The sequence below is a fragment of the Dipteris shenzhenensis genome, chromosome 25, assembly GCF_047967505.1.
Source record: "Dipteris shenzhenensis isolate YYH24624 ecotype China chromosome 25, Dip_SZ_1.0, whole genome shotgun sequence".
Lineage (NCBI taxonomy): Eukaryota > Viridiplantae > Streptophyta > Polypodiopsida > Gleicheniales > Dipteridaceae > Dipteris > Dipteris shenzhenensis.
In genome coordinates, this window is record NC_141620.1 from 5,653,227 (window position 1) to 5,673,620 (window position 20,394).

Below are 20,394 nucleotides of genomic sequence, written 5' to 3' on the forward strand. Positions count from 1 at the left end.
CTCAGCACAAAGCATTGAATGGATTTTTTCTCCTTTTGCTTTAGATTAGTGAGCTTTGTGCGGACATCTTCTTCTTGAGGAAAGCCTTGGACATCTGTTGCCAAACCTTGAATAGCCAATCGAAAATTGGTTAAACCAGCACTATGCTACCTTGGTCAAAGTGCAAGAAAATTAAATCATATACGCTTCCTTGGTCACAACACCATTTATATGAAAGACTGGCAAAAACTCTGCAAATGTGACTGGGTCTTCATCCTCCATTCCTTTGAAAACCTGGAACTTGAATTTGATAGGTCTAGCCCCTTAACTTTTATAGCTGCTGACTCTGGACCCTTTGGACATTCCTTGTTAGCATCACGATCTTTATGGTGATAGTGTCAAGTATGGAAATGCTCATGACTACGCCTTCCGACAAGTGGTGGTTGGGGTACTCCTCTTCCAACCATAGGTATCCTCCATACTTTAGCCACTTCAAAGGGTTCTTGGGTCCAAACAAACACTTCAAACAAGGGCCTCTTGAGGGCATAATTTTTGCCCATTAACACTAACTAACATCAAGTCTTCAGGTTGAATGATAATCCAAATCGCAACCTGATGCACTTAGTGACATTGACAAATTGAATTATCAGAATTATTCCCTAGTATATGAAGTTACACACTTTACAAAGAACAGAAAAGAGATTCTGTAATGGTTCAGAGAGAAGACAAGGAGTACTGAAACAAGGAAGCTTTTAAAAGCTAAGTCACATACACATGATATACCTACTGTCACAGTCCATGCTTACAGGCCACATCAGAAATATCTAGGCATTGCAGATAGAACGGTGCTTAGTGCGTAAAACAAACATTTGACTTGGCCTGTGCCGTCCACTATCAGAATAAATATCAGCGTATGCACAGGAGGAAAAACGAAGAACATCTTTCCTTTCTGAAACAAAACAATTTGACACTCTATGATATACATATCATTTGAGTCTCATCTTCTTCTTTTTCTTACCCTCTTGGGTCACCAGACTATCTACCCCAATATCCTTCTTCGAAAGATCACCTGATGCAGATGAATTTGGCCGCCCTTCCAACATTTTATCCACAGCCTCTCTCTTCTTCTTACGCAGAGCATGTCTTTTTTCTTCTCTGAACAAGCAATTATGTGTTGCATAAGTTGCAAGATATTATGTACAGTGTATGTAAGGCACAGTGCATAAATTGTGATGGTAGCAACAATACACCACATACCTCAAATTCGAGATATCTTCTTTAAGAGGTAAATATACCACATACCTCAAATTCGAGATATCTTCTTTCGAAGGTAAATTTTTCAGATCTTTCCTCAAGAACTTTCCACGTTTGCCACTAAGAATGTCACGATGATTATATTTTCCTATCTCATCAGCAACTTCTCCAGCTCCATCTGCTCTCTCATTATCCACGACTTCCGCTCCATCATTGGTTTCGGTTTGAGCAGTGTTGATATCAACGTTTGCAATAGTTGGATTGGTTGTTGTCTCTACTTTATTTTTGTCAGGTATACTGTTGCTGAGTTTTTTAAGCTGTCACATAAAAAAGTTAGAAAACTGCTGGAGTTTGTAAATCCATAAAAGGCATTAAAGCTAATTTGGACCATGAAAATGTTCACCTTTGCAACAAAGAAACCGTCTAAATTGTGAACATGAGGATAGAAGCGCCGCGTGTTTGCGAGTGAGGTATGAAACCGATGCTCCCTAAATCGTATGAAACTGTCACGAGGAAAACCTTTCATGAGGAACTTATCTGAAGAAAAGCATGAGAACAGTGAGTAAAAGCAACGTCTCTGAAATGCTTTACTTACCCAGGTTGACCGAAGTCCAACCCACAAGGGACAACTTTGACATCACGTTTTCTGAGGGCATAATCTATAACAGCCTCATTCTGATGTCCCACACAGTTCATATGTATAAGAACACCCTTTATCTCAAAAGTTCATATAACTGATAAAACACAGCATTCTCACATATTACCTCAGCAACAGTGATTGAACAAGTTGAGTACACAATAAAACCCCCCGACTTGGAAAAAGCATCCACCATATCTATGGCAGCTAAAATCAACTCCTGCAATCAATGAGATCCTGTTACACTTGCAAAATAATGTCCAGCAGAATTAATTATTTTATCTCAAAATACCACAAGAAACGCTCAAGCATTGGTGCAGGTATGCTATACAAAAAGAGACGTGATGCACATAAAGTGTCCTATTGCACATTGTTGAGAATGTGAGCTCATACATTACTATTCCCTGGAGCCCCAACCTCAAATTCGAAGAGAACTAAGGACAAGATTCAGCAGCTCTCTCTCCAGGAAATGGCATTAGAAGCAAAGGTAGCATCTAGAGCCCTGCATAATTGTTGTTAAGACAGCTCCACATACAAGACACAATCAACTGCATGTGCCTTCCCGACTGGACTTGAGCATGTCACTCTTTCTTTTATCAATATCTGTAAATGCCACACATACTTCAAATGCAGTAACATATTTAGATCTCTGTCAAAAAGTATACCCGTATCATCCTTCAATGAATGTAAAATGCTTATATATCCATATTTAATGAATGTGCATATTTGGAAGAAACAGGAGGTCCAACAAAGTAAACTATGAAAACTGAAAAGGTTGAGGTCCTACAAGGGAAACCATGAAGACTGAAGAAGGCAAAGCAAAGACTGAAACAAGCTCAAAACAATACATGAAAGACTCATTTAAGGAAGAAAAATCCTAGAAAGTGTAGTGATCTTGTCTTTGTAGAAGCAATCGAGTCCCTCCCATGAGGGCTATGGAGCATGCCAAGCTTGAAGCTGGAGGCATTGTGCAGGGCAAAGGATGGCCCTAAACCTGGCGCGAGCTTGTCCAATATGCAAGGAAAGACTAAGAGGTAGTACTAGTGTCTTTTGAATTGTCACCTTGGATGTCCTATGTCAAACACTCGTTCTTGGGTTCCATGAGCAGATTTATGGAGTACTTAAATAGGTCAGCATTGAGCTCCAAGAATTCTACAAGATCTACCTAGAGATCAAGCAACACGTCAGAAGTAATCATCCATATAACAATGAAGGCCCCTCCCACACCTTACAAACCTCCAGTCAAATAGTTGACCTGCCATGGGAGCTTTTGGCAAGTCTTACAGCAGAGCTTTTTTCAGTGTATAATATACTCATGTATGCTAGGTGAACAACTATTTAATAAAAGACAAGGATCGTAGCAGGTTTGTCAATAGACCTCTTCCACAACAATGCACAGATTTGGCAGCATATTTTGAGCTTCTATAAGACCAACCATCATGTCAGAAATTTTATCTGAACAAATGGGGCTATTTTCTCCCCCAAGGGCACATACTCAATTGCTAGTATGATCCACTTCAACTGTCTCTTTTCAGCAAAGCATCTTGTTGAAACTCGTGTCTTTGAGCACAAGGGCCTACTCACTCACATTAATGAATGCATTCATCTAGATGAATCCAGGAACATGCCCAAACCCATCCTCTAGAAATACAACCTAGTGCAGTTTCAATCTCATGACAATCACTCATAAGGTTGAAGACCATAAACTCCATCACGCATAACAGGGACTAGCTACTATGACATCCCCACTGTCATTATTAGCGCCCAACAGTAGGTGTAGACCATAGTATAAACATATGCTCTCACACATACAAATCCACACACCCACACATACTTGAGCATCAATTTATACAAAGTCTTTGTACTAAGTTTCAATCGGCACTCCGGAGGTGAAGGGTAGACTCATCCATGACAAAGGCTAACACTAAAGGAGAAGGCTAATCAAAAAGTAAGTCCAAAATCTCTTCATTCAAGCTACAATTGCTTGTGAAGCATTTTAGTCTCTACCAAGCGAGCATCTAAATCTAGCTGATAGGGCAACACACCACTTAAGATAGAAAGAACTAGAAACATGTCCAAAATCATCCTCTAAAAACACAACATAGTGCAGTTTCAATCTCATGAGCTCATAAGGTTGAAAACCATAAACTCCATCACGCATAGCAGGGACTAGCTACTATGACATCCCCACTGATGTCATCAACGCCCAACACTGGGTGTAAACCATAGTATAAACATATGCTCTCACACATACAAATCCGCACACCCACACATACTTGAGCACCCATTTATACAAAGTCTTTGTACTAAGTTTCAATCGGCACTCCGGAGGTGAAGGGTAGACTCAGCCATGACAAAGGCTAGCACTAAAGGAGAAGGCTCATCAAAAAGTAGTCCAAAATCTCTTCATTCAAGCTACAATTGCTTGTGAAGCATTTTAGTCTCTACCAAGCGAGCATCTAAATCTAGCTGATAGGGCAACACACCACTTAAGATAGAAAGAATTATCGCGATACCAGCATGCTGCAACATGGATGAAAACTTCACAAGGTGAAATTTGCATGTTCGCTAATACAACAGAAGCATATATCTAGATGAATCTAGGAACATGCCCAAACTCATCCTCTAAAAATCTAGGAACATGTCCAAAATCATCCTCTAAAAACACAACATAGTGCAGTTTCAATCTCATGAGCTCGTAAGGTTGAAAACCATAAACTCCATCACGCATAGCAGGGACTAGCTACTATGACATCCCCACTGATGTCATCAACGCCCAACACTGGGTGTAAACCATAGTATAAACATATGCTCTCACACATACAAATCTGCACACCCACACATGCTTGAGCATCCATTTATATACAGTCTTCGTACTAAGTTTCTGTCAGCACTCCGGAGGTGAAACTCAGCCATCATGAAGGCTAGCACTAAAGAAGGCTAATAAAAAAGAAGTCCAAAAGCTCTTCATTCAAGCTGCTTGTGAAGACGAAACGATTTCATTTTAGTCTTCCCAAGACGAGCATCTAAATGCACCACTTAAGATAGAAAGAATTATTGCGATACCAACAAGCCGCAACATGGACGAAAACTTCACAAGGTGCAATTTGCACGGCAGAAGCATATATCTAGATGAATCCATGAACATGCCCGAACTCATCCTCTAAAAACACAACATAGTGCAGTTTCAATATCATGATAGTCACTCATAAGGTTGATAACCATAAACTCCATCACGCATAGCAAGGACTAGCTACTATGACATCCCCACTGACGTCATCAACGCCCAACAGTGGGTGTAGACCATAGTATAAACAACTCTCACACATACAAATCCACACACCCACACACCATTTATACAGAGTCTTCGTACTGAGTTTCTATCGGCACTTCAAAGGTGAAGGGAAGACTCAGCCATGACGAAGGCTAGCGCTAAAGGAGAAGGCTAATCAAAAAGTAGTCCAAAATCTCTTTATTCAAGCTACAACTGCTTGTGAAGACTAAACAATTTCCTTTTGGTCTCTCCCAGATGAGCATCTAAATCTAGCTGATAGGGCAATGCACCACTAAGATAGAAAGAATCTTCGATTAGCTTGCATTATATATTCCCAAAGTGTGAGTGTTTGGTTGCAAAATTCTTTTGCAAAGGTACAATCTTGGGGGGAGGGAGGGGGGGAGAGAACAAACCTTCTGAAGTCCTGCACACTTTTGGATGTCCAAATTACTTTTGGTCACCTTGACAGATTGGTCCTTTGCAATTATCTGCCACATAAAAATCAAAATTAAAGTTCAAAACATAAAGAAAGAAGCTGCTAACAACAAAACGTTAATACTGAAAGCCAGGTCCAATATATACCCAGTCGAAGAATTAGACAACATTGTTTATCACTGTAAAGTTCTATGGAGTGTAAACTTACACCAGTTCCACTACAAGGTGCATCTAGCAGCACTCGATCGATTCTATTCACTCCAAAGACTTTAGGCAGCTGAAAGTAATTACCCTCCCATCAAATAGTGAGATTTAACGTTACAAATCTCCACATGCTAGAACAACAATAACAGATGGACTTAATTAACAACAAAACACACCTCGCGTCCATCATAGTTGCAAATGATGGTATTTGTCACACCCATTCGATGTAAATTTGCACTCAAAGATTTGATTCTTTTCTCCTTGAGCTCATTTGCAAATATGATTCCTGATTTCAGTTGATCATTTGGCGTTACCTTCGACAAAAGCTGCTTCCTAGATGCAAAGCACACCTTAAACATATACCTCTGTATGACTAGAATATATCCAATCGTACAAATTCAGATTTTTGTTGTTCTTAAGTCCAAAGAGAGAGAGAGAGAGAGAGAGAGAGAGAGAGAGAGAGAGAAGAAAAATGAGGTAACAATTTATTTCTTTTAAAACAAAAGTAGGCATACTTAGCAAGTGAAGCAACGCTTATGCCATTATTAGTGCCCAACCATAAGCAGCTATACTGGGTTTCTAAAGACCAGTGGAGTCTCTTGGGCAAACCTAGTGCTTACTAAAATACGTCAATTAAACAAAAGAGAAAGATAATAAGAAATACAGAAGAAAGGAAGAAGGTGACTAAGCAAAAATAAACAAAAAAATCAAGAAACAAAATCGAACAAAAAACAGGAATAAAATCTCTCTCTCTCTCTCTCTCTCTCTCTCTCACGAATGAATGAAAGAAATTACAGAATGAATTAATTATTTAAAACATTACAAAACAAAAGGAACCACTTACACTTATGTATTGCTTCATGCAAAGATGCAAAATTACATTCGTAACTTAGAAAGCACATGCATAGTTAATTAAACTCTTTTGAAACTAAAAGAAAAACGAGCTGTTCAGCTCCCCGCTTTTTCTTTTAGAAAACGCTATAGAATGTCTTCAAAACATGATGGCAAATGCTTGTCCCATTATCACTTTCACTCATGGGATAGCAGTCTTATGAAAGGACACAAAGATAACATAAGCAGAACAACTTTGTGATATCGATGGGAAAATGTAAGCAAATAGGAAAGCCAACCTGTATTTTTCATTAGAGCAGCCACATATGAAGTTTTACCTCCCGGTGCTGCACTGCAATTTGTAATGCCAGTCCTCTGTCATGTTCTATCAAAACAAACTTATAATTTCCTATATATTTTGTAATAAATAGTGGTAGAAACGGATAATGGAGTTGAAGCATACGCCATGTCAACAATTGTCTCTCTTTCTTGTGGAGCTAACGCCATTACTGGGAGAAATGAACTAGCACCTTGTAACTACACACAGCAACCTCAATCAGAGAAAACCATTCATAGACACATTCAATCACCGCAATACGAGATATTGTGCAAATATTTACCATATAATGCCCTGCCATGTATTCAGGAGTTGCCCCAATTGGAACTTGTGAGTCATACACTACCAATCCAACCTTCAAAAGAAATGCATACAAACCCAACTATCAGGAACCATGAACAAAATTCCATACTGAGAAAAATTCTTGTTAGAAACAACATGCCAACCTTTGACCATTTACTAAGAGGATCCAAATTCACCCCTCTGTTGATAAGTACTCCTGCAAGATCGCGGCGCCTTGTCTGTATCAAACAAAACACTCCAATTCACCACCAGTCCAAATGAATAAAACGGGGTTCTAACACTTAACAAGGGACAAGGGACGTTCCAATAGAAAATAATTCTGTCACTTCATAAGAATTCTAGTCAAATAAGTGTTTGAACGAAAATTTCATGTTGTATGAAGATATACACAAGTCTATTCCAATAGCATCAGCAAAATAGCTAAAACAAGAAGATGCTTAAAGGATTAATAATTTAGCAGTTGTTGGAAAGGTTACAGCCTGTAATAGTCTTTCTAACGCATACAGTTAAAATGGTCTTGTATTTTCACTTCAGCATGGTGTCTAAGCTGCAGAAGAGAATGTGCACATTGTAGCAGAAGATGCCCGGCCGGGATGTGAATCCTGTAATCAGAACTCACATAGAAGAATACACACATGTAACCAGTAAGATGAGATCTCAATATTGGAAAATAAAAATGTGGAGAAACCATGGTTACAAAAAACTATAGCAAAAGAAGAAGAACAAAAGACACAAAGCTGAATAATGCAGGTGTTGGAGGTCCCCCCCCCACCCCGCGCCATGAGCCACCATATGAGAACAAAGGGTGCAATAAACCTAGGTAGTTTTGGATAGGAGACAAGAGGTGTAAACAGGTGTAAATGCCCACGTCATATGGCCTATTTGTATTTGTAGGCACCTGATGCTGTTGATAGACAGCAGCTTTCAAGCCAGCGCAACGCGTATTTATAGGCTTGAGTTTAGGGCTGATACAGGGCTAAAAGACCCTGGATCTGACCTGACCTGGTCAGCCAGATCTGTCCTTCAGGCGGGTCTGCAGGGCCCTAGGTCAAAGTGGGTTGGCCCTGGTGCTGGTCAGGTCGGCCTTGTTTGAATATAAGGGAGTTTGTGCTCTCTACATTCCATCCATAGAAACCCTTTCACAAGGCAATGCAGGAGTGTTAAGCAGTCCATACTGCTCTCTAGATCTCAATCCAGCCTTCATTTTTAGTATGTAGTTTTACCCAGCCCCTTGCTGCATGCACACATCTTGAGCAACTTTCCACACTTTGTTAACATATATGCTGAGTACTTTTGTGCTTTATTTCTGTTGAAGAACTGAAAGGAAAGCATGAAGCTGAACACAAAACAAGAGAATGCATATGGAATGAAGAAGGGTGAGGTCCATATGTAGGCACCTCTACATGAGCCACCAAGCTCCACAATCATCTCCTCAATCAGCTCCTAGAATCTCTCAATCATCCTATGTGGCATCTACCACCACCTAACAGTGCTTATGGGCACCTAACTGTGCCTCTAGCACACACACAAAGAACCCAAGGTGTGCCTGGGGCATACACCTTGAGATATTCCATCAAACCTCCCCTCAAAGGAATGCCTCAGGCTATGTCAAGGATACATCTAGTCTCATAGTTTCTCATGCCATCTCATGGTAGTCAAGGATAAATCTATGGCTAGGATCTCATGCTAGCAAGGGTTCTCAAGGGTGTGAAGTAAACAAAGGGATACATAAGACCCTCCAATGGTTATCTCCCCTACATGTACATGCACATAATGTCTGCAGGAGGTACCATGGAGCAAAACACGTACACATGGCCTACATCATATGGTGACCAGAGGTGTTTACAAAGAACACAATAGTTTATTCCATTCATTTTGGAGGACTATCCAGGCAGAGTACCTTGACTCAACATAAAAGAGAGATCTGGAGCATATGTGGAGTTGGTTCAAAAAGCATAATCATCATAGGAGGCCTCATCTTGTGGAGGCACATCAACTGAAAGTAAATTGGCAGTTTCTCGTTTTATAGTTGCTTCCTTTTTGGCCTTACAAAACTTTTCATGATGATTGTTTTTGCCACAATATATGCAAGGATTGATCTTGAAGCAATCTTTTGAGAGGTGATTAGTCTTTCCACAATGTTTGCAAGGTTGAAACTTGCCCATTTGAGTTTTTATGGCATAGGCTGTGTCATTGCCTCTCCGGAGTTCCTTGTGCCTTTCTTCTTCTTGAAGAGCAGTAATAAGACCTTCAAGAGTAGGATTAGGAAGATTTTTCAATGTGGTAACAGCATGATCATAATCTTCAGGCATACTTTTGAGCAATACTGTCATTGCATCATCTGTAGTGATTGGAGAGTTGATAGAAGCAAGTTGAGTCATGAGACTGCGCATGTGATTGACATGGGCAGCCAAGGGAGTGCCACTAGCCATCTTCAATTCAAAGAAAGCAATCTTAAGTAACAATTTTGAGATGTGAGAGCTAGCACCAAAAAGAATATCAAGCTTTTGCCAAGCTTCAGAAGGAGACTCCATATCAGAAATGTGATGAATATAGTCATCTCCTAAGCCAAGAGCAATAATGCCATAGGCTTTCTCCTTTCTAGCAGGATCTCGTGCCGGGCGTGTAGGAGCTGAGGATTCTCCAGCATTAGAGGCTGTTGAAGAAGAAGTTGAAGCAGGTTTGACAAGCCCCCAGAGGTTTTCCCTCATCAATGCAAACTTAACTTTCATCTGCCATGTGTGAAAGCCTTTACCATTGAACTTATCAATATTCAAGAAGGTAGCCATGAGAGAGTCTAACCCAAAATGGGCAGTGTATACTCTCTTACAAGGCTAGAAAAGCCTGAAAAGCTTCAAAGTACAAGCATTTGGTGTAGCAAATACTTGTAACCAAAAAATCATAATGGAAATGATACTTCAACTTGCATGCTTCATAAATGAAAGTATTCCAAGCAAATCCAGGTATAGCAACCTAAAGGAAAGTTGTAGCCACAATTGTACTGATGCTATTCAACACTTTAAAACATCAGAAATGCCAAAGTAGCATCTAATGTAACACCAAACTCACAACACTGTCAAAACTGTCCAAAACAGAGGCCTGATCTTGGAGGGCTTGTATCTCACTCTTCAAGGCAAAGAAAAGAGGGCTTTATAGGTAGAAATAAAGATGGTATACCAGAGAAGAGCCACTGAAGAGGAAAGACGAAATGCCGCGTCACGTCGCCATAGCCAGGAGCTTGATTGTCAACTGGTTTTTCGTTTGTTTCTCCTCAAATGCTTGACCAAACGAGCTCAAACTTCATCAGCAGCTTGCTTGTAGTGTCGCCCAACTCGTGCTCAGGGGAATTTGGAAATGAGTGACCATAGAGGCAGCATTACGCGATACATCGGCGGACTGTTTTCTTGTTGGCACAGGCGATGGAGGCACAATTTCGCGACAAGCTTCGAGTTGAAGGTGTGCCCTACAGAGATTGTTCTACAGCACAAAGGGCTGGGAGAATGGTGAAACAACGAGGGAGAACAAGCTCTCACAAATTTGGGGAAGAGATGGTGAAGATGATGAAGAAGAAGATGATGACATGGCATAAATGGGCTCAAGGAGGATCATAGTGCTCTGATACCATGTTGAAGAAGTGAAAGGAAAGCATGAAGCTGAACACAAAACAGGAATGAAGAAGGGTGAGGTCCATATGTAGGCACCTCTACATGAGCCACCAAGCTCCACAATCATCTCCTCAATCAGCTCCTAGAATCTCTCAATCATCCTATGTGGCATCTACCACCACCTAACAGTGCTTATGGGCACCTAGCTGTGCCTCTAGCGCACACACATAGAACCCAAGGTGTGCCTGGGGCATACACCTCGAGATATCCCATCAATTTCTGCTGTAATTATTGTCTATGCACCACCTTACGAGGGATTGAGAGAGATTGAGTGATCCTTCCGCTGAGTAGGGATACTACAGCAAGCAGACCCTTGTTTTAACATGGTATCAGAGCCCACAACGGCGCTCACGTGATCTACTCCAGCAAGTTGAAGGAAGGTGTCTCTCCGAGAAAGAGACTCCCATTCAGCCACGTGCTTTTGTGGGTTCATTGTTTATGCTGTAATTTCCAATTGTGGATTGATTATTTTGACACCATCTTGTGAGAGATTGAGTTGCTATCAAAGCCCACAGTGGAACTTTCGTCTACAAGTCTAAGGAAGATGTCCCTCCAAGAAAGAGACTCTAACTCAATCACGTGCTTCTGTGTTTCCACTTTCAAGTAGTGTGTTATTCGAAGTGCTCTCTTCCAAGGTTCTTTCTAGCTCTTGTCAATGACTTCTTGTATGCCAATCCTCAACTTTGGTGAGAACAGCATGTGGAGGGTTCCCCATGATGAGGATAGATGACATGTAACTTCTGCAAAACAGAGCAATGCTGCTACTGGAGCCAGCTCAATAAATTTTATAATAATGTTCACTCGAGGTCATGCCGCGAGTGTTCACTAAGAGGGGATGGCAACTTGGCTCGCATAGGGTGGCACACCTTCCATATTGAGATAATATCCCTTCCTTCCTTGGTCAATGGGGAGACCACAACATGGCATATCTGTGTCGCACTTTGAACCTTCTAAGTGGGGACACCAGATTTGACCTATTGCCACCCTCATCAATATATGGCTAGACCTTGTGCTCGATGTGGGAGCAAGGTAACAAGGCCTCAAAGAAAACCACAAAGCATTGTCAGCGTTTCTGTAAGGCATTGACTATTTTCTACATCCTCATGGCTTCTACATTTGCCGTTGCGTGTCGTCCACCACACTGGCTGCTGGCACCTGCTGCCAGTTCACCTAAGGCAATGATCCAGAACCCCGAGTACCAGGCTGCAAACCAGCTCGTCTCTATCTCATATAATGCCCTCATATTAATGTCCAATGCATAAATAGAAGAACCTTTGTCCTGAGGCAATAAAAAATTACCTGGACTATGTTGTGCAGAAGGTCTGCAGTTCAATTATGTCATCATCTGCATGACTATTTCCTCGAGATTGAGAAGAGGTGAACGCAAACCCAATCATGAAAACAATTCCCATGAAGACTACACAATCGCTGCAACGAGATTAAGAAGAGGTGAACGCAAACCCAATCATGAAAACAATTCCCATGAAGACTACACAATCGCTGCAAGTGACTTGCACAAGGTATGATCCCCATTGTCAGGACTGCATCAATAATGTATTTTATGTCTGCTTCATATTCCCTCGGTTTAAAGACAGAAGCTGGAAACTGATATGGGATGCACACACAGGTTCAATTCTCTGTTGTTTCCCAAAAGGCATAACTCTATTCATGCGTCCAGACATGATTATAATTAAAAAGCATTCCTTGGTAAAGGCTGACTGCAAAATTTTTTAATCAAATACATCAAAAACTAGTTAATAAGCACAAGACCGATACATACACATTAATTGAGATTTTACCTACTAAAAACAGTCAGGATAGAATGTTGCACCTTCAAAGTGTTAGTTCGCAAGCAAACTGGACGAGGAGTTTCATTTGACTCAAAAAATTCAAGTGCCTCAGGAACAGGAAACATCTGCAGAAATTAGCCTTAAGGTTTATCATGCAAATTACAGAAAGAATGCATCCTTAAAGAGTTATGGCCAACATTTCTATTAATTACCTTCAAGATCATGTCAATATAATAGTCATTATAGCCATAATAGGAGCTAAGATCCGCTGACAGCTGCTTGATATAGTCTTTCCGGGGGACTTCCTCTTGACGAAGGGCCTTAAAATCCGATAAAACTCTCGCGACTGCAAGACATCAATCAGCAAAGACCTCATTTCACACAAGCAATAATCTCAGATCAAAGGTCATTATAACAGACTTTCAATTGCAAAACACCCACTATCTTTGATTCTTTGTAAGATTCCAGGCAAGTTTGGAGGTCTTCGTGATTCCTCTTCTAGCCCCTGCAAACCACAAAAAGAACAAGAAAAGAAGAAAAGAGACAAGAGAAGAGAAAAGCGTTACCAAGGGCATGCATGTAGGAAATGAAGCACAAGGATCTTCAAATATGGGAAACAATGCAGACACACTTTGGAAGAGGATGAAGCTATTTCAGGAGCTTTTTGTCATACTCTACTTATCTTTATCAACGTCATGCAATAAGTTTCCACTGATTTTTATAATTGTGCATTGCAATAATCAATATCAAACGTTATAAACAAAACAAGCCATACATGCTTCATAAAACGTTTACCTCTGGTGTGGGTAATCTGAAATCCTCATTTCTCCCTTGTATATTCAGTTGCAATTCTGCTTCTGCTTCCTGCTCCTGTCGAGCCCTATCAAGATCAAGTAATCTAGCCTTTCTTTCCACATCAAGTTCCCCTTCACTTTCTGCAAGGAGAATGAAGATGTCAAAGCAACAAATGATCAATCCATCCTTGAGTGCTACACATGTCCCTTTCAGAAGAAATAATTTAACAAAGTACTTTTTGAAAACATGAGTTTGTCTTTCTCCTTCAATTCACATCAGGAAGAGTTGCCACACAAATTCGAGACAAATGTCAGTGAAGAGCCCTATTTTTATATAGTCCAAAGTTCATATGCAATTGGGGCGATGTGCGTGTCACTTTGCTAGACCAATGTGAACAAATAGTTTAGTTCGCCTCCCAACCAGTGTTAGTGCTAAGTTTTCCCTTTCTCTCACTATGGAAGAGGTCTTGGAAACATACAAATGGCTACAATCTCACTCACCTCCTAGGCCAATGGGTTGAATCTAAGCCTCTAGCCCCATGGCTCCCACCTCACACACCCCTAGTCCCATGGGTTAATTCAATAGACCTTGGGTGTGACTAACACTTACATTACAATACTTACTGTGATATAAGACTCACCTCCCCACACCTCTAACCCCCACAAGAGGACATGGGGAAGGATGACCGCAAAAGGGGTTTGGATCAGAGAGAGGCCACATGCACAGAGAATGAGACTGCCATAGGGGGAAGATGTGTGTGTGTGTGTGTGTGTGTGTGTGTGTGTGTGTGTGTGAGAGAGAGAGAGAGAGAGAGAGAGAGGCGCTGCCACGCGGGCTTGCTATAGGGCTGTATACAGCCAATTATGGACCCGTGATTAAGGACAAATGGGCTCAGGCAGGACAACAACAGAGACAGCCAACAAGGGTTGCCAAATGCCTAATCATTAAAAAACTGGGCGGCAGACTGCATGTCACAAGTTTGTAACTTCTCCCATCCCAAGCAATAACGAGAAATCTTTAAGATTGACTTCCTCTTAGAAATATTTATATTTCCTAAGGTAGTGACCAATGTTATGTAATAAGGGGCTAAGGGCATTTTTTCCCTTTATTAAGATTTTTAACCCCTAACCACAATTAGAGGCTGAGTTTGTGGGTGAGTTATTCACACCACATCTTTTAAACCTAGTTAGGGTTCATCCTAGGGTTCCATCTTGATGACTACCCTAGCTTTTTAGTTCATTGTTGCTGCTGCAATTTCATTCCAGCTTGTTGCAGCTCTATTTTCTCGTGTTCCCTCGCTTCCATTTCCAACATTTGGTATCAGAGCAGGTACCCCTTCACTCCCACACCTCTCCCCACATCTCCCACACCCTCTAGCTTCGATTCTATCGCGAAAAAAATTACTTTGGTCGTGAAGAACTTGGGCAAACAATTCGTTTTTGCTGGAAGTCACCTCCTGCATGGTCCTCTTGCTTGGGCGTCGCTTCTGGAGAAGTTCTAGTGCTGTTCTGGACCTAGGTGACCAGTTTTGGGAGGTTTTTTGCTGATTTCGAGCTGGTATGGACCAGCTATCACCTCCTACTGTAAGTCCAAGTCTGGGCACCTCCTTTTTTAGCACTTTGGGAGCTTCTTCTGGGCTGGACGACCTCAATTTGGAGCCTTTTTTACCAAAACGTCCAGTTGAACCTGTTTTTTGTGGGATTTGTTGCTGTTTTTCGAATGCAGCAATCATTCCTAGGCTGGGCGCCTATTTTTGGACGGCTGGACACACTTTCCGAATTGTTTTGCAGGACTGTTTTGCTGTTTTCAAGCATTTCCACCACTTGGAGGACTGTTTTGGAGCTTCCGGAAACTTCTCCTTGCTGTTTTGAATGTCTCAGGCAGTATTGTGCAAGGACAGCTCATATTTCGCACCTCCAAGTGCATTTTCAGTCCATACAGTTGGGGACTTGCTGTTTTTTTCCAAACAGAGATAAAAATCAGTCATCTATTGCTTGCTAAGGCAAGCATTCTTGAAGGAACGCACAAATAGTTTGCAGGATATCATTTTCAGTTCATCTTTTTGGAGGCATTTTGCAACCCATTTGCTTGGGTTTTGGTTTCATCAACTTACTGCTTGCATTGGGAGTCCTTTTCCCTCTCAATTGCTTGCATTTGTTGGCCCTCGTGCCACTAAGGTTTGCCTTTGCAGATACATCAAGCATTCAGATGGGTTTATGCTACGTTGAGCCAAGCTTTGGCTGGTTTGTAAAGGAAATTTTTTAAAATGGGATCTTTCTGGTGTATTTCAATGGCATCCTCAAGCCTAGTAAAGGCTTTGGTAGTGATATCTATTACTTAAGCAAGGTGTCACAGCAAGTGAACTTTGTTGAGATTATTTACCTCTTTTTGTTTGCTTAAATGGCACAGCAAAATCCAAATGATGTCTTTCAGTTACTTGCCTAGCAGATGACTTTGGTTAACTAAGAATAAAGTTACTTCTTTTACTTTTTCTTTGCATTGATAAAAGAGAACTGTGGGGACGCTCACAAGGGACTAGGATTAGTCCAAGAACTAGGAATGCATGCATTTCACTAACCTTTAATGGATTAAAGTGTTGGAGTTTGTGTAGGACTTGGAAAAGTGCTGAAAGGCTCAAAAAGATGGAGCAAGTGGCAAAAAGCAGGTCCCACAAGGCCAAAAGCACCCGGCAGATGGCACCATTAAAGGACCCACGAGTTCTAGAAAGAGCATAAAAGCTGCCCCAAGGTGGGCTAAAAGGAGGAAAACTCGACTTTTGTAAAAAGTAGCTTTAGAAACACAGGTCTAGCTTTTATATAGGCCAAGTCTATTAAAAAGGGGGCCTCAGAGCTCCTAGATTCATTCAAGGTTGTACTCAGCTTCATGCCCTTCTCAAAGCTAGTTGTACAAAGTTTATGTCTATTGAAGTAAAAACCTTTGGGGGGGGTCCAGCCCTTATTTCTGGGCCCTAGTGATGTGTATTGTCTTCTTCTCTCTCTCCCAGACACAATCTCTTGTTGTGAATCACTTTTCCTTGTCTCTCCACGTCTCCCCCACTGTGATGTGATTGCTTCCAATGCGGAAGTCTTCTCCATTTTACACGCATGAGCTTCCCACAAAGAGAGAGATCCTGTTGGCAATTTGAATCCCAGCCACCGAAACGCTGTTGTGATTAGGGTTTTCAGCCCTCATAAGTGTTCCAGACCGGCTGCTATTTGTTCGTGGCATCTAGAACCCGATTGTGATTTAAACCAAGAGGCTAGACGTAGATGTGATTTGCTCCAGAAGACAAGTACCTGCTGTGATTTGTTCTAGGACAGCCAGATTGGATTCCAAACACCTTACGAGAGCTCCTAGTTGCTGCGATTTTGTGCCTAGAGTTGGTTTCAGAGATCTCAACAAAATGACCATAAAGCAATTCTTAGGGTTGATGGCCTGTTGGATGAGTTGAAGGGAGCCAAGTTCTTCACCAAGATAGACCTAAGTGCCAAGCCAAGCAAGTGTACCTTCATAGCAAATGAGGTGGAATATTTGGGTCACTTTGTGGGCAGCAAAGGAATAAGGGTGGATCCCAACAAGGTGAAATGCATTATGGAATTGCCACAGCCAACAAATGTCACTCAGCTGAGAGGCATTCTAGGCCTTGCCTCCTTCTATAGGAAATTCATTAGACACTTTGACAAGATAGCTGCCCCTTCTACTGACCTGCTAAAGAAAGGTTCCTTTGGATGGACATCAGATGCGGAATATAACTTTCAACAACTTGAGGTTGCCCTCTCCTCAGCACCCGTATTGGTATGCCCTGATTTTTCTTTCCCTTTCACCGTTGAGGCAGATGCAACTGGAAGAGGCATAGGGGCAGTCTGAAAGCAACTCATGGAGTGATTGCCTACAAGAGTCGAAAGCCGAATGCCAAAGAGTTCACTTGTCATATATATAACCAAGAGATGTTGACTATACTTCATTGCATTGAGAAGTGGCATCATTATGTATAAGGCAGCCATTTCAAGGTGAGAGCTAATCATAGAACCCTTAAGTATTTCCTGTCCCAAACTAACCTCTCTCCCAAGCAAAAGAGGTGGCTTTCTATCATACAAAACTATGATTTTGACATTGAGTATAAAGCTGGAAAGGAGAATATTGTAATTGATTCTCTATCTACCATGTGGACATGTATCTTAAGCTCTATTACTGAAGTTTATAGGAGTGGATCCATTGAATCCAAGAAGAATGTATGTCAGATCCAAAGACTGCTGTCACTTTCCAGGACCTACAAAATCATGCTTGTAAGGACCATTTGTCTAATGGCTTATTATAGTACAAAGGGAGGATTTTCCTTGTGGAGAATTCCATCTACAGGTTGCTAGTTATGCAGGAGATGCATTCATCTCCCATGTATGGTCATATTGGTCTATTCAAGACTTATGAAAAGATAAAGTAGAGTTTCATATGGAAGGGACTATGGAAGGATGTTTAAAAGTTTATCCAAGGGTGTAAAGCACGTCAGCAAAACAGATAGCAAAATCTTAGACCAGCAGGTCTTCTCCAACGATTGCCAATCCCTGAGGGTAAGTGGACTCATATATCCATGGACTTTATACTTGGTCTTCTTGTGACAGCTAAGGGATGGAATATCATTTATGTTGTGGTGGATAGGCTTACCAAAGCAGCACATTTTATTCACAATTTTCAGCTTCTATGGTTGCATCAAAATTTATGTGTTAAATTGGATCATATGCCACAAGAGATAGTGAGTGACCGTGATGCAAAATCTATGGGATAGTTTGGCAACAATTATTCAAAGCAATGCGTACTCATCTCACACCAAGTACAATAGACACCCAAAAACTGATGGTCAAACTGAAAGGGTTAATAGGTGGTTGGAGGAATACCTCATGCATTATTGCTTTGATACTCAAATCCACTTGGGATATTTGGCAGGATTGCTATAACAGCACTAAATGTTCTTCTATTGGGATGAGCCCATTTGAGGCTATGTATACGTACAAGGTTCATGTTCCCTCTACTATTTTGGATGCAGCCACAACTAGTCAGCAAGCTATTGATGATTTGGCACACATGGCAAGCAATGCAAGGACCATATGGTTAAAGACCAAGCATGCATGAAAGCATATGCTGGCAGCTGACAAGCATAGGAAACAGCTTGCTTTTGAAGAAGGTAATTATGTTTTTCTTAGGGTCCAGAAGTCTAGATATATATCATTGAAAGGGAAGAAACACTAAGCTGACCCACAGATACTATGGACCCTACAAGGTGTTGCACAGCAATGGTGAGGTGGCCTAGGTTGAAGCTTCCCTCTTCTTCTAGGATTCATAATGTGTTACATGTATCCCTTTTGAAAAACTTCTTGGGTCCCACAGACCAAGTTATGGGGGAGCTACCTCCCATGGATGAGGAGGGACATATTCAATATATACCGATCACATCCTCAGGAACAAATCCCACATAGAGTACCAATGTGGTAAAGACGAGCTGCCACCACAAGCAAACATAGGAGCGTTCAAGAATTCGCATTTTGTTCCTAGTGGTATTTATCTACAGAAGCCTATACTTATCAGTTTGTGAGGGACGGGAAGCATAGCCCTGAGGACGAAACCTTGCCAGCCTAGCAACAGAGGTCATTATCCATACACAGATGTCTTAAACCACGACGCATCTTTCACATTGTGCCCCGCCTTGGGCATCGTCGTCCAGATGTGCAACCATATTGCAATAATGTTGCCTAACCCGACGATGAACTTGAGTGCTGAGCATAGAAATGAATATAAGGGATTAGAACATACCTGATTCAGAAGCAACAATGGCATCAGGAGATGCGGCAGAGAAAAAAGGCATCCTCAAACACTGAAAGGATAACAAAAACAATTAAACTATGCTAATGTGACGGAAGAATCTCTTTGCTAGACGACTAAGCAAAGGCATGAATTTCGAGAAGAATGGAACTCGCAAAAATGCGAGAATAGTAGAGGTCTTACGTCTGACGGACGAAGCTGGAGAAGTTGCTATGCTGGAGAATATTCCGAGGGCAAGCAGGCTCTCGGGAGGCTGAGGGGCAAGGTGTTCGCGAAAGACGAGCAAGGCACTTGCACATGTCATCATTCCATGCTTTTCCAATCCCTAACAAGTGGCACATGTCATCATTCCATGCTTTTCCAACCCCTAACAAGGTGAATTACATTCAAAAGGCCTGCCCCCTAGTGAGATTTAGGTTTGTGTAAATAAGAGAGTGGTCAGACCAATAACTGAAGTTAGTTTTAATGTTGTTTGTTCATTTGGATTGTTGGTCCATATGTGGTCACTAGTCAATCCATGTATAGTTGTTGGTTGATGAATCAATTGTGTGAATCTTTTTTGCGCCATGAATGTATTGTGGTAGCGTTTGAGTTATTGTAGTCAATGTTGAAGTTTCCTATGATTGTTGTTGGTATCGTTGGTTATATTTTGTTTATAATTTTTTCTAACTAAGATAATAGTGTTGAATGTGGTGTTGAGGGTGACTTGTAGAGATTAATGATTGCAAAGTTTGCCAATACTTTGTTGGTGAAGATTGTTAGCAAGCATTCGCATTTTTTTTGTGGATGTATTCTTCGTTTTGCAAGTGTATGTCTTCCTTGCAACAGGTTGCAATCCGAACCCTAGTTGTCTTGTGGTGTCATTAAGTATAGCTTTATAATGTGAACTTAGTGCACGTGTGCTAAGGGATTGAAATGTTTCGCGTTGGTTTTGTTGATTCGAGGAGTTCTTTTGATGTGGAACCCATTGTCATTGAATCTCTTGTAGAACATTGGTATCTACTTTGATATGTTTTGGTTGTAGTGGGCTGATGGGAAATAGGCTTCTAGGGCTACATTGGTATCTACTTTGATAT

General features: G+C 41.2%; 1 protein-coding gene across 2 annotated transcripts; it reads right to left on the reverse strand.

Annotated features, from left to right (window-relative positions):
- Positions 1-715: 715 nt before the first annotated feature.
- On the reverse strand, positions 716-19,708 carry LOC147885360 (26S rRNA (cytosine-C(5))-methyltransferase NOP2B-like). 2 transcript variants are annotated; one of them, XM_087396096.1, is made up of 18 exons: positions 19,502-19,708; positions 19,310-19,370; positions 13,505-13,644; positions 13,151-13,214; positions 12,922-13,055; positions 12,751-12,834; positions 7,398-7,472; positions 7,235-7,306; positions 7,078-7,151; positions 6,914-6,966; positions 5,960-6,069; positions 5,788-5,856; positions 5,558-5,632; positions 1,998-2,090; positions 1,829-1,908; positions 1,637-1,736; positions 1,282-1,550; positions 716-1,134 (listed from the first exon to the last, which is right to left on the reverse strand). In XM_087396096.1, exons 2-18 carry the CDS (start codon positions 19,359-19,361, stop codon positions 966-968), a joined length of 1,713 nt encoding a protein of 570 aa, XP_087252222.1. In that variant the 5' UTR covers positions 19,362-19,370; positions 19,502-19,708; the 3' UTR covers positions 716-965. The 2 variants fall into 2 exon arrangements, with proteins under 2 accessions (XP_087252222.1, XP_087252221.1); XM_087396095.1 differs by having other exon boundaries at positions 1,237-1,550.
- Positions 19,709-20,394: the final 686 nt, after the last annotated feature.

Excerpts from the sequence above, each read along its gene's own strand:
- LOC147885360 (XM_087396095.1), bottom strand. The coding sequence starts at position 19,361 with ATGCCTTTTTTCTCTGCCGCATCTCCTGATGCCATTGTTGCTTCTGAA. Across the intron at positions 12,835-12,921 it reads ATATTGACATGATCTTGAAG|ATGTTTCCTGTTCCTGAGGC; the intron begins GTAATTAATAGA and ends TAATTTCTGCAG. Across the intron at positions 1,737-1,828 it reads TTGGACTTCGGTCAACCTGG|TTTCATACGATTTAGGGAGC; the intron begins GTAAGTAAAGCA and ends TCCTCGTGACAG.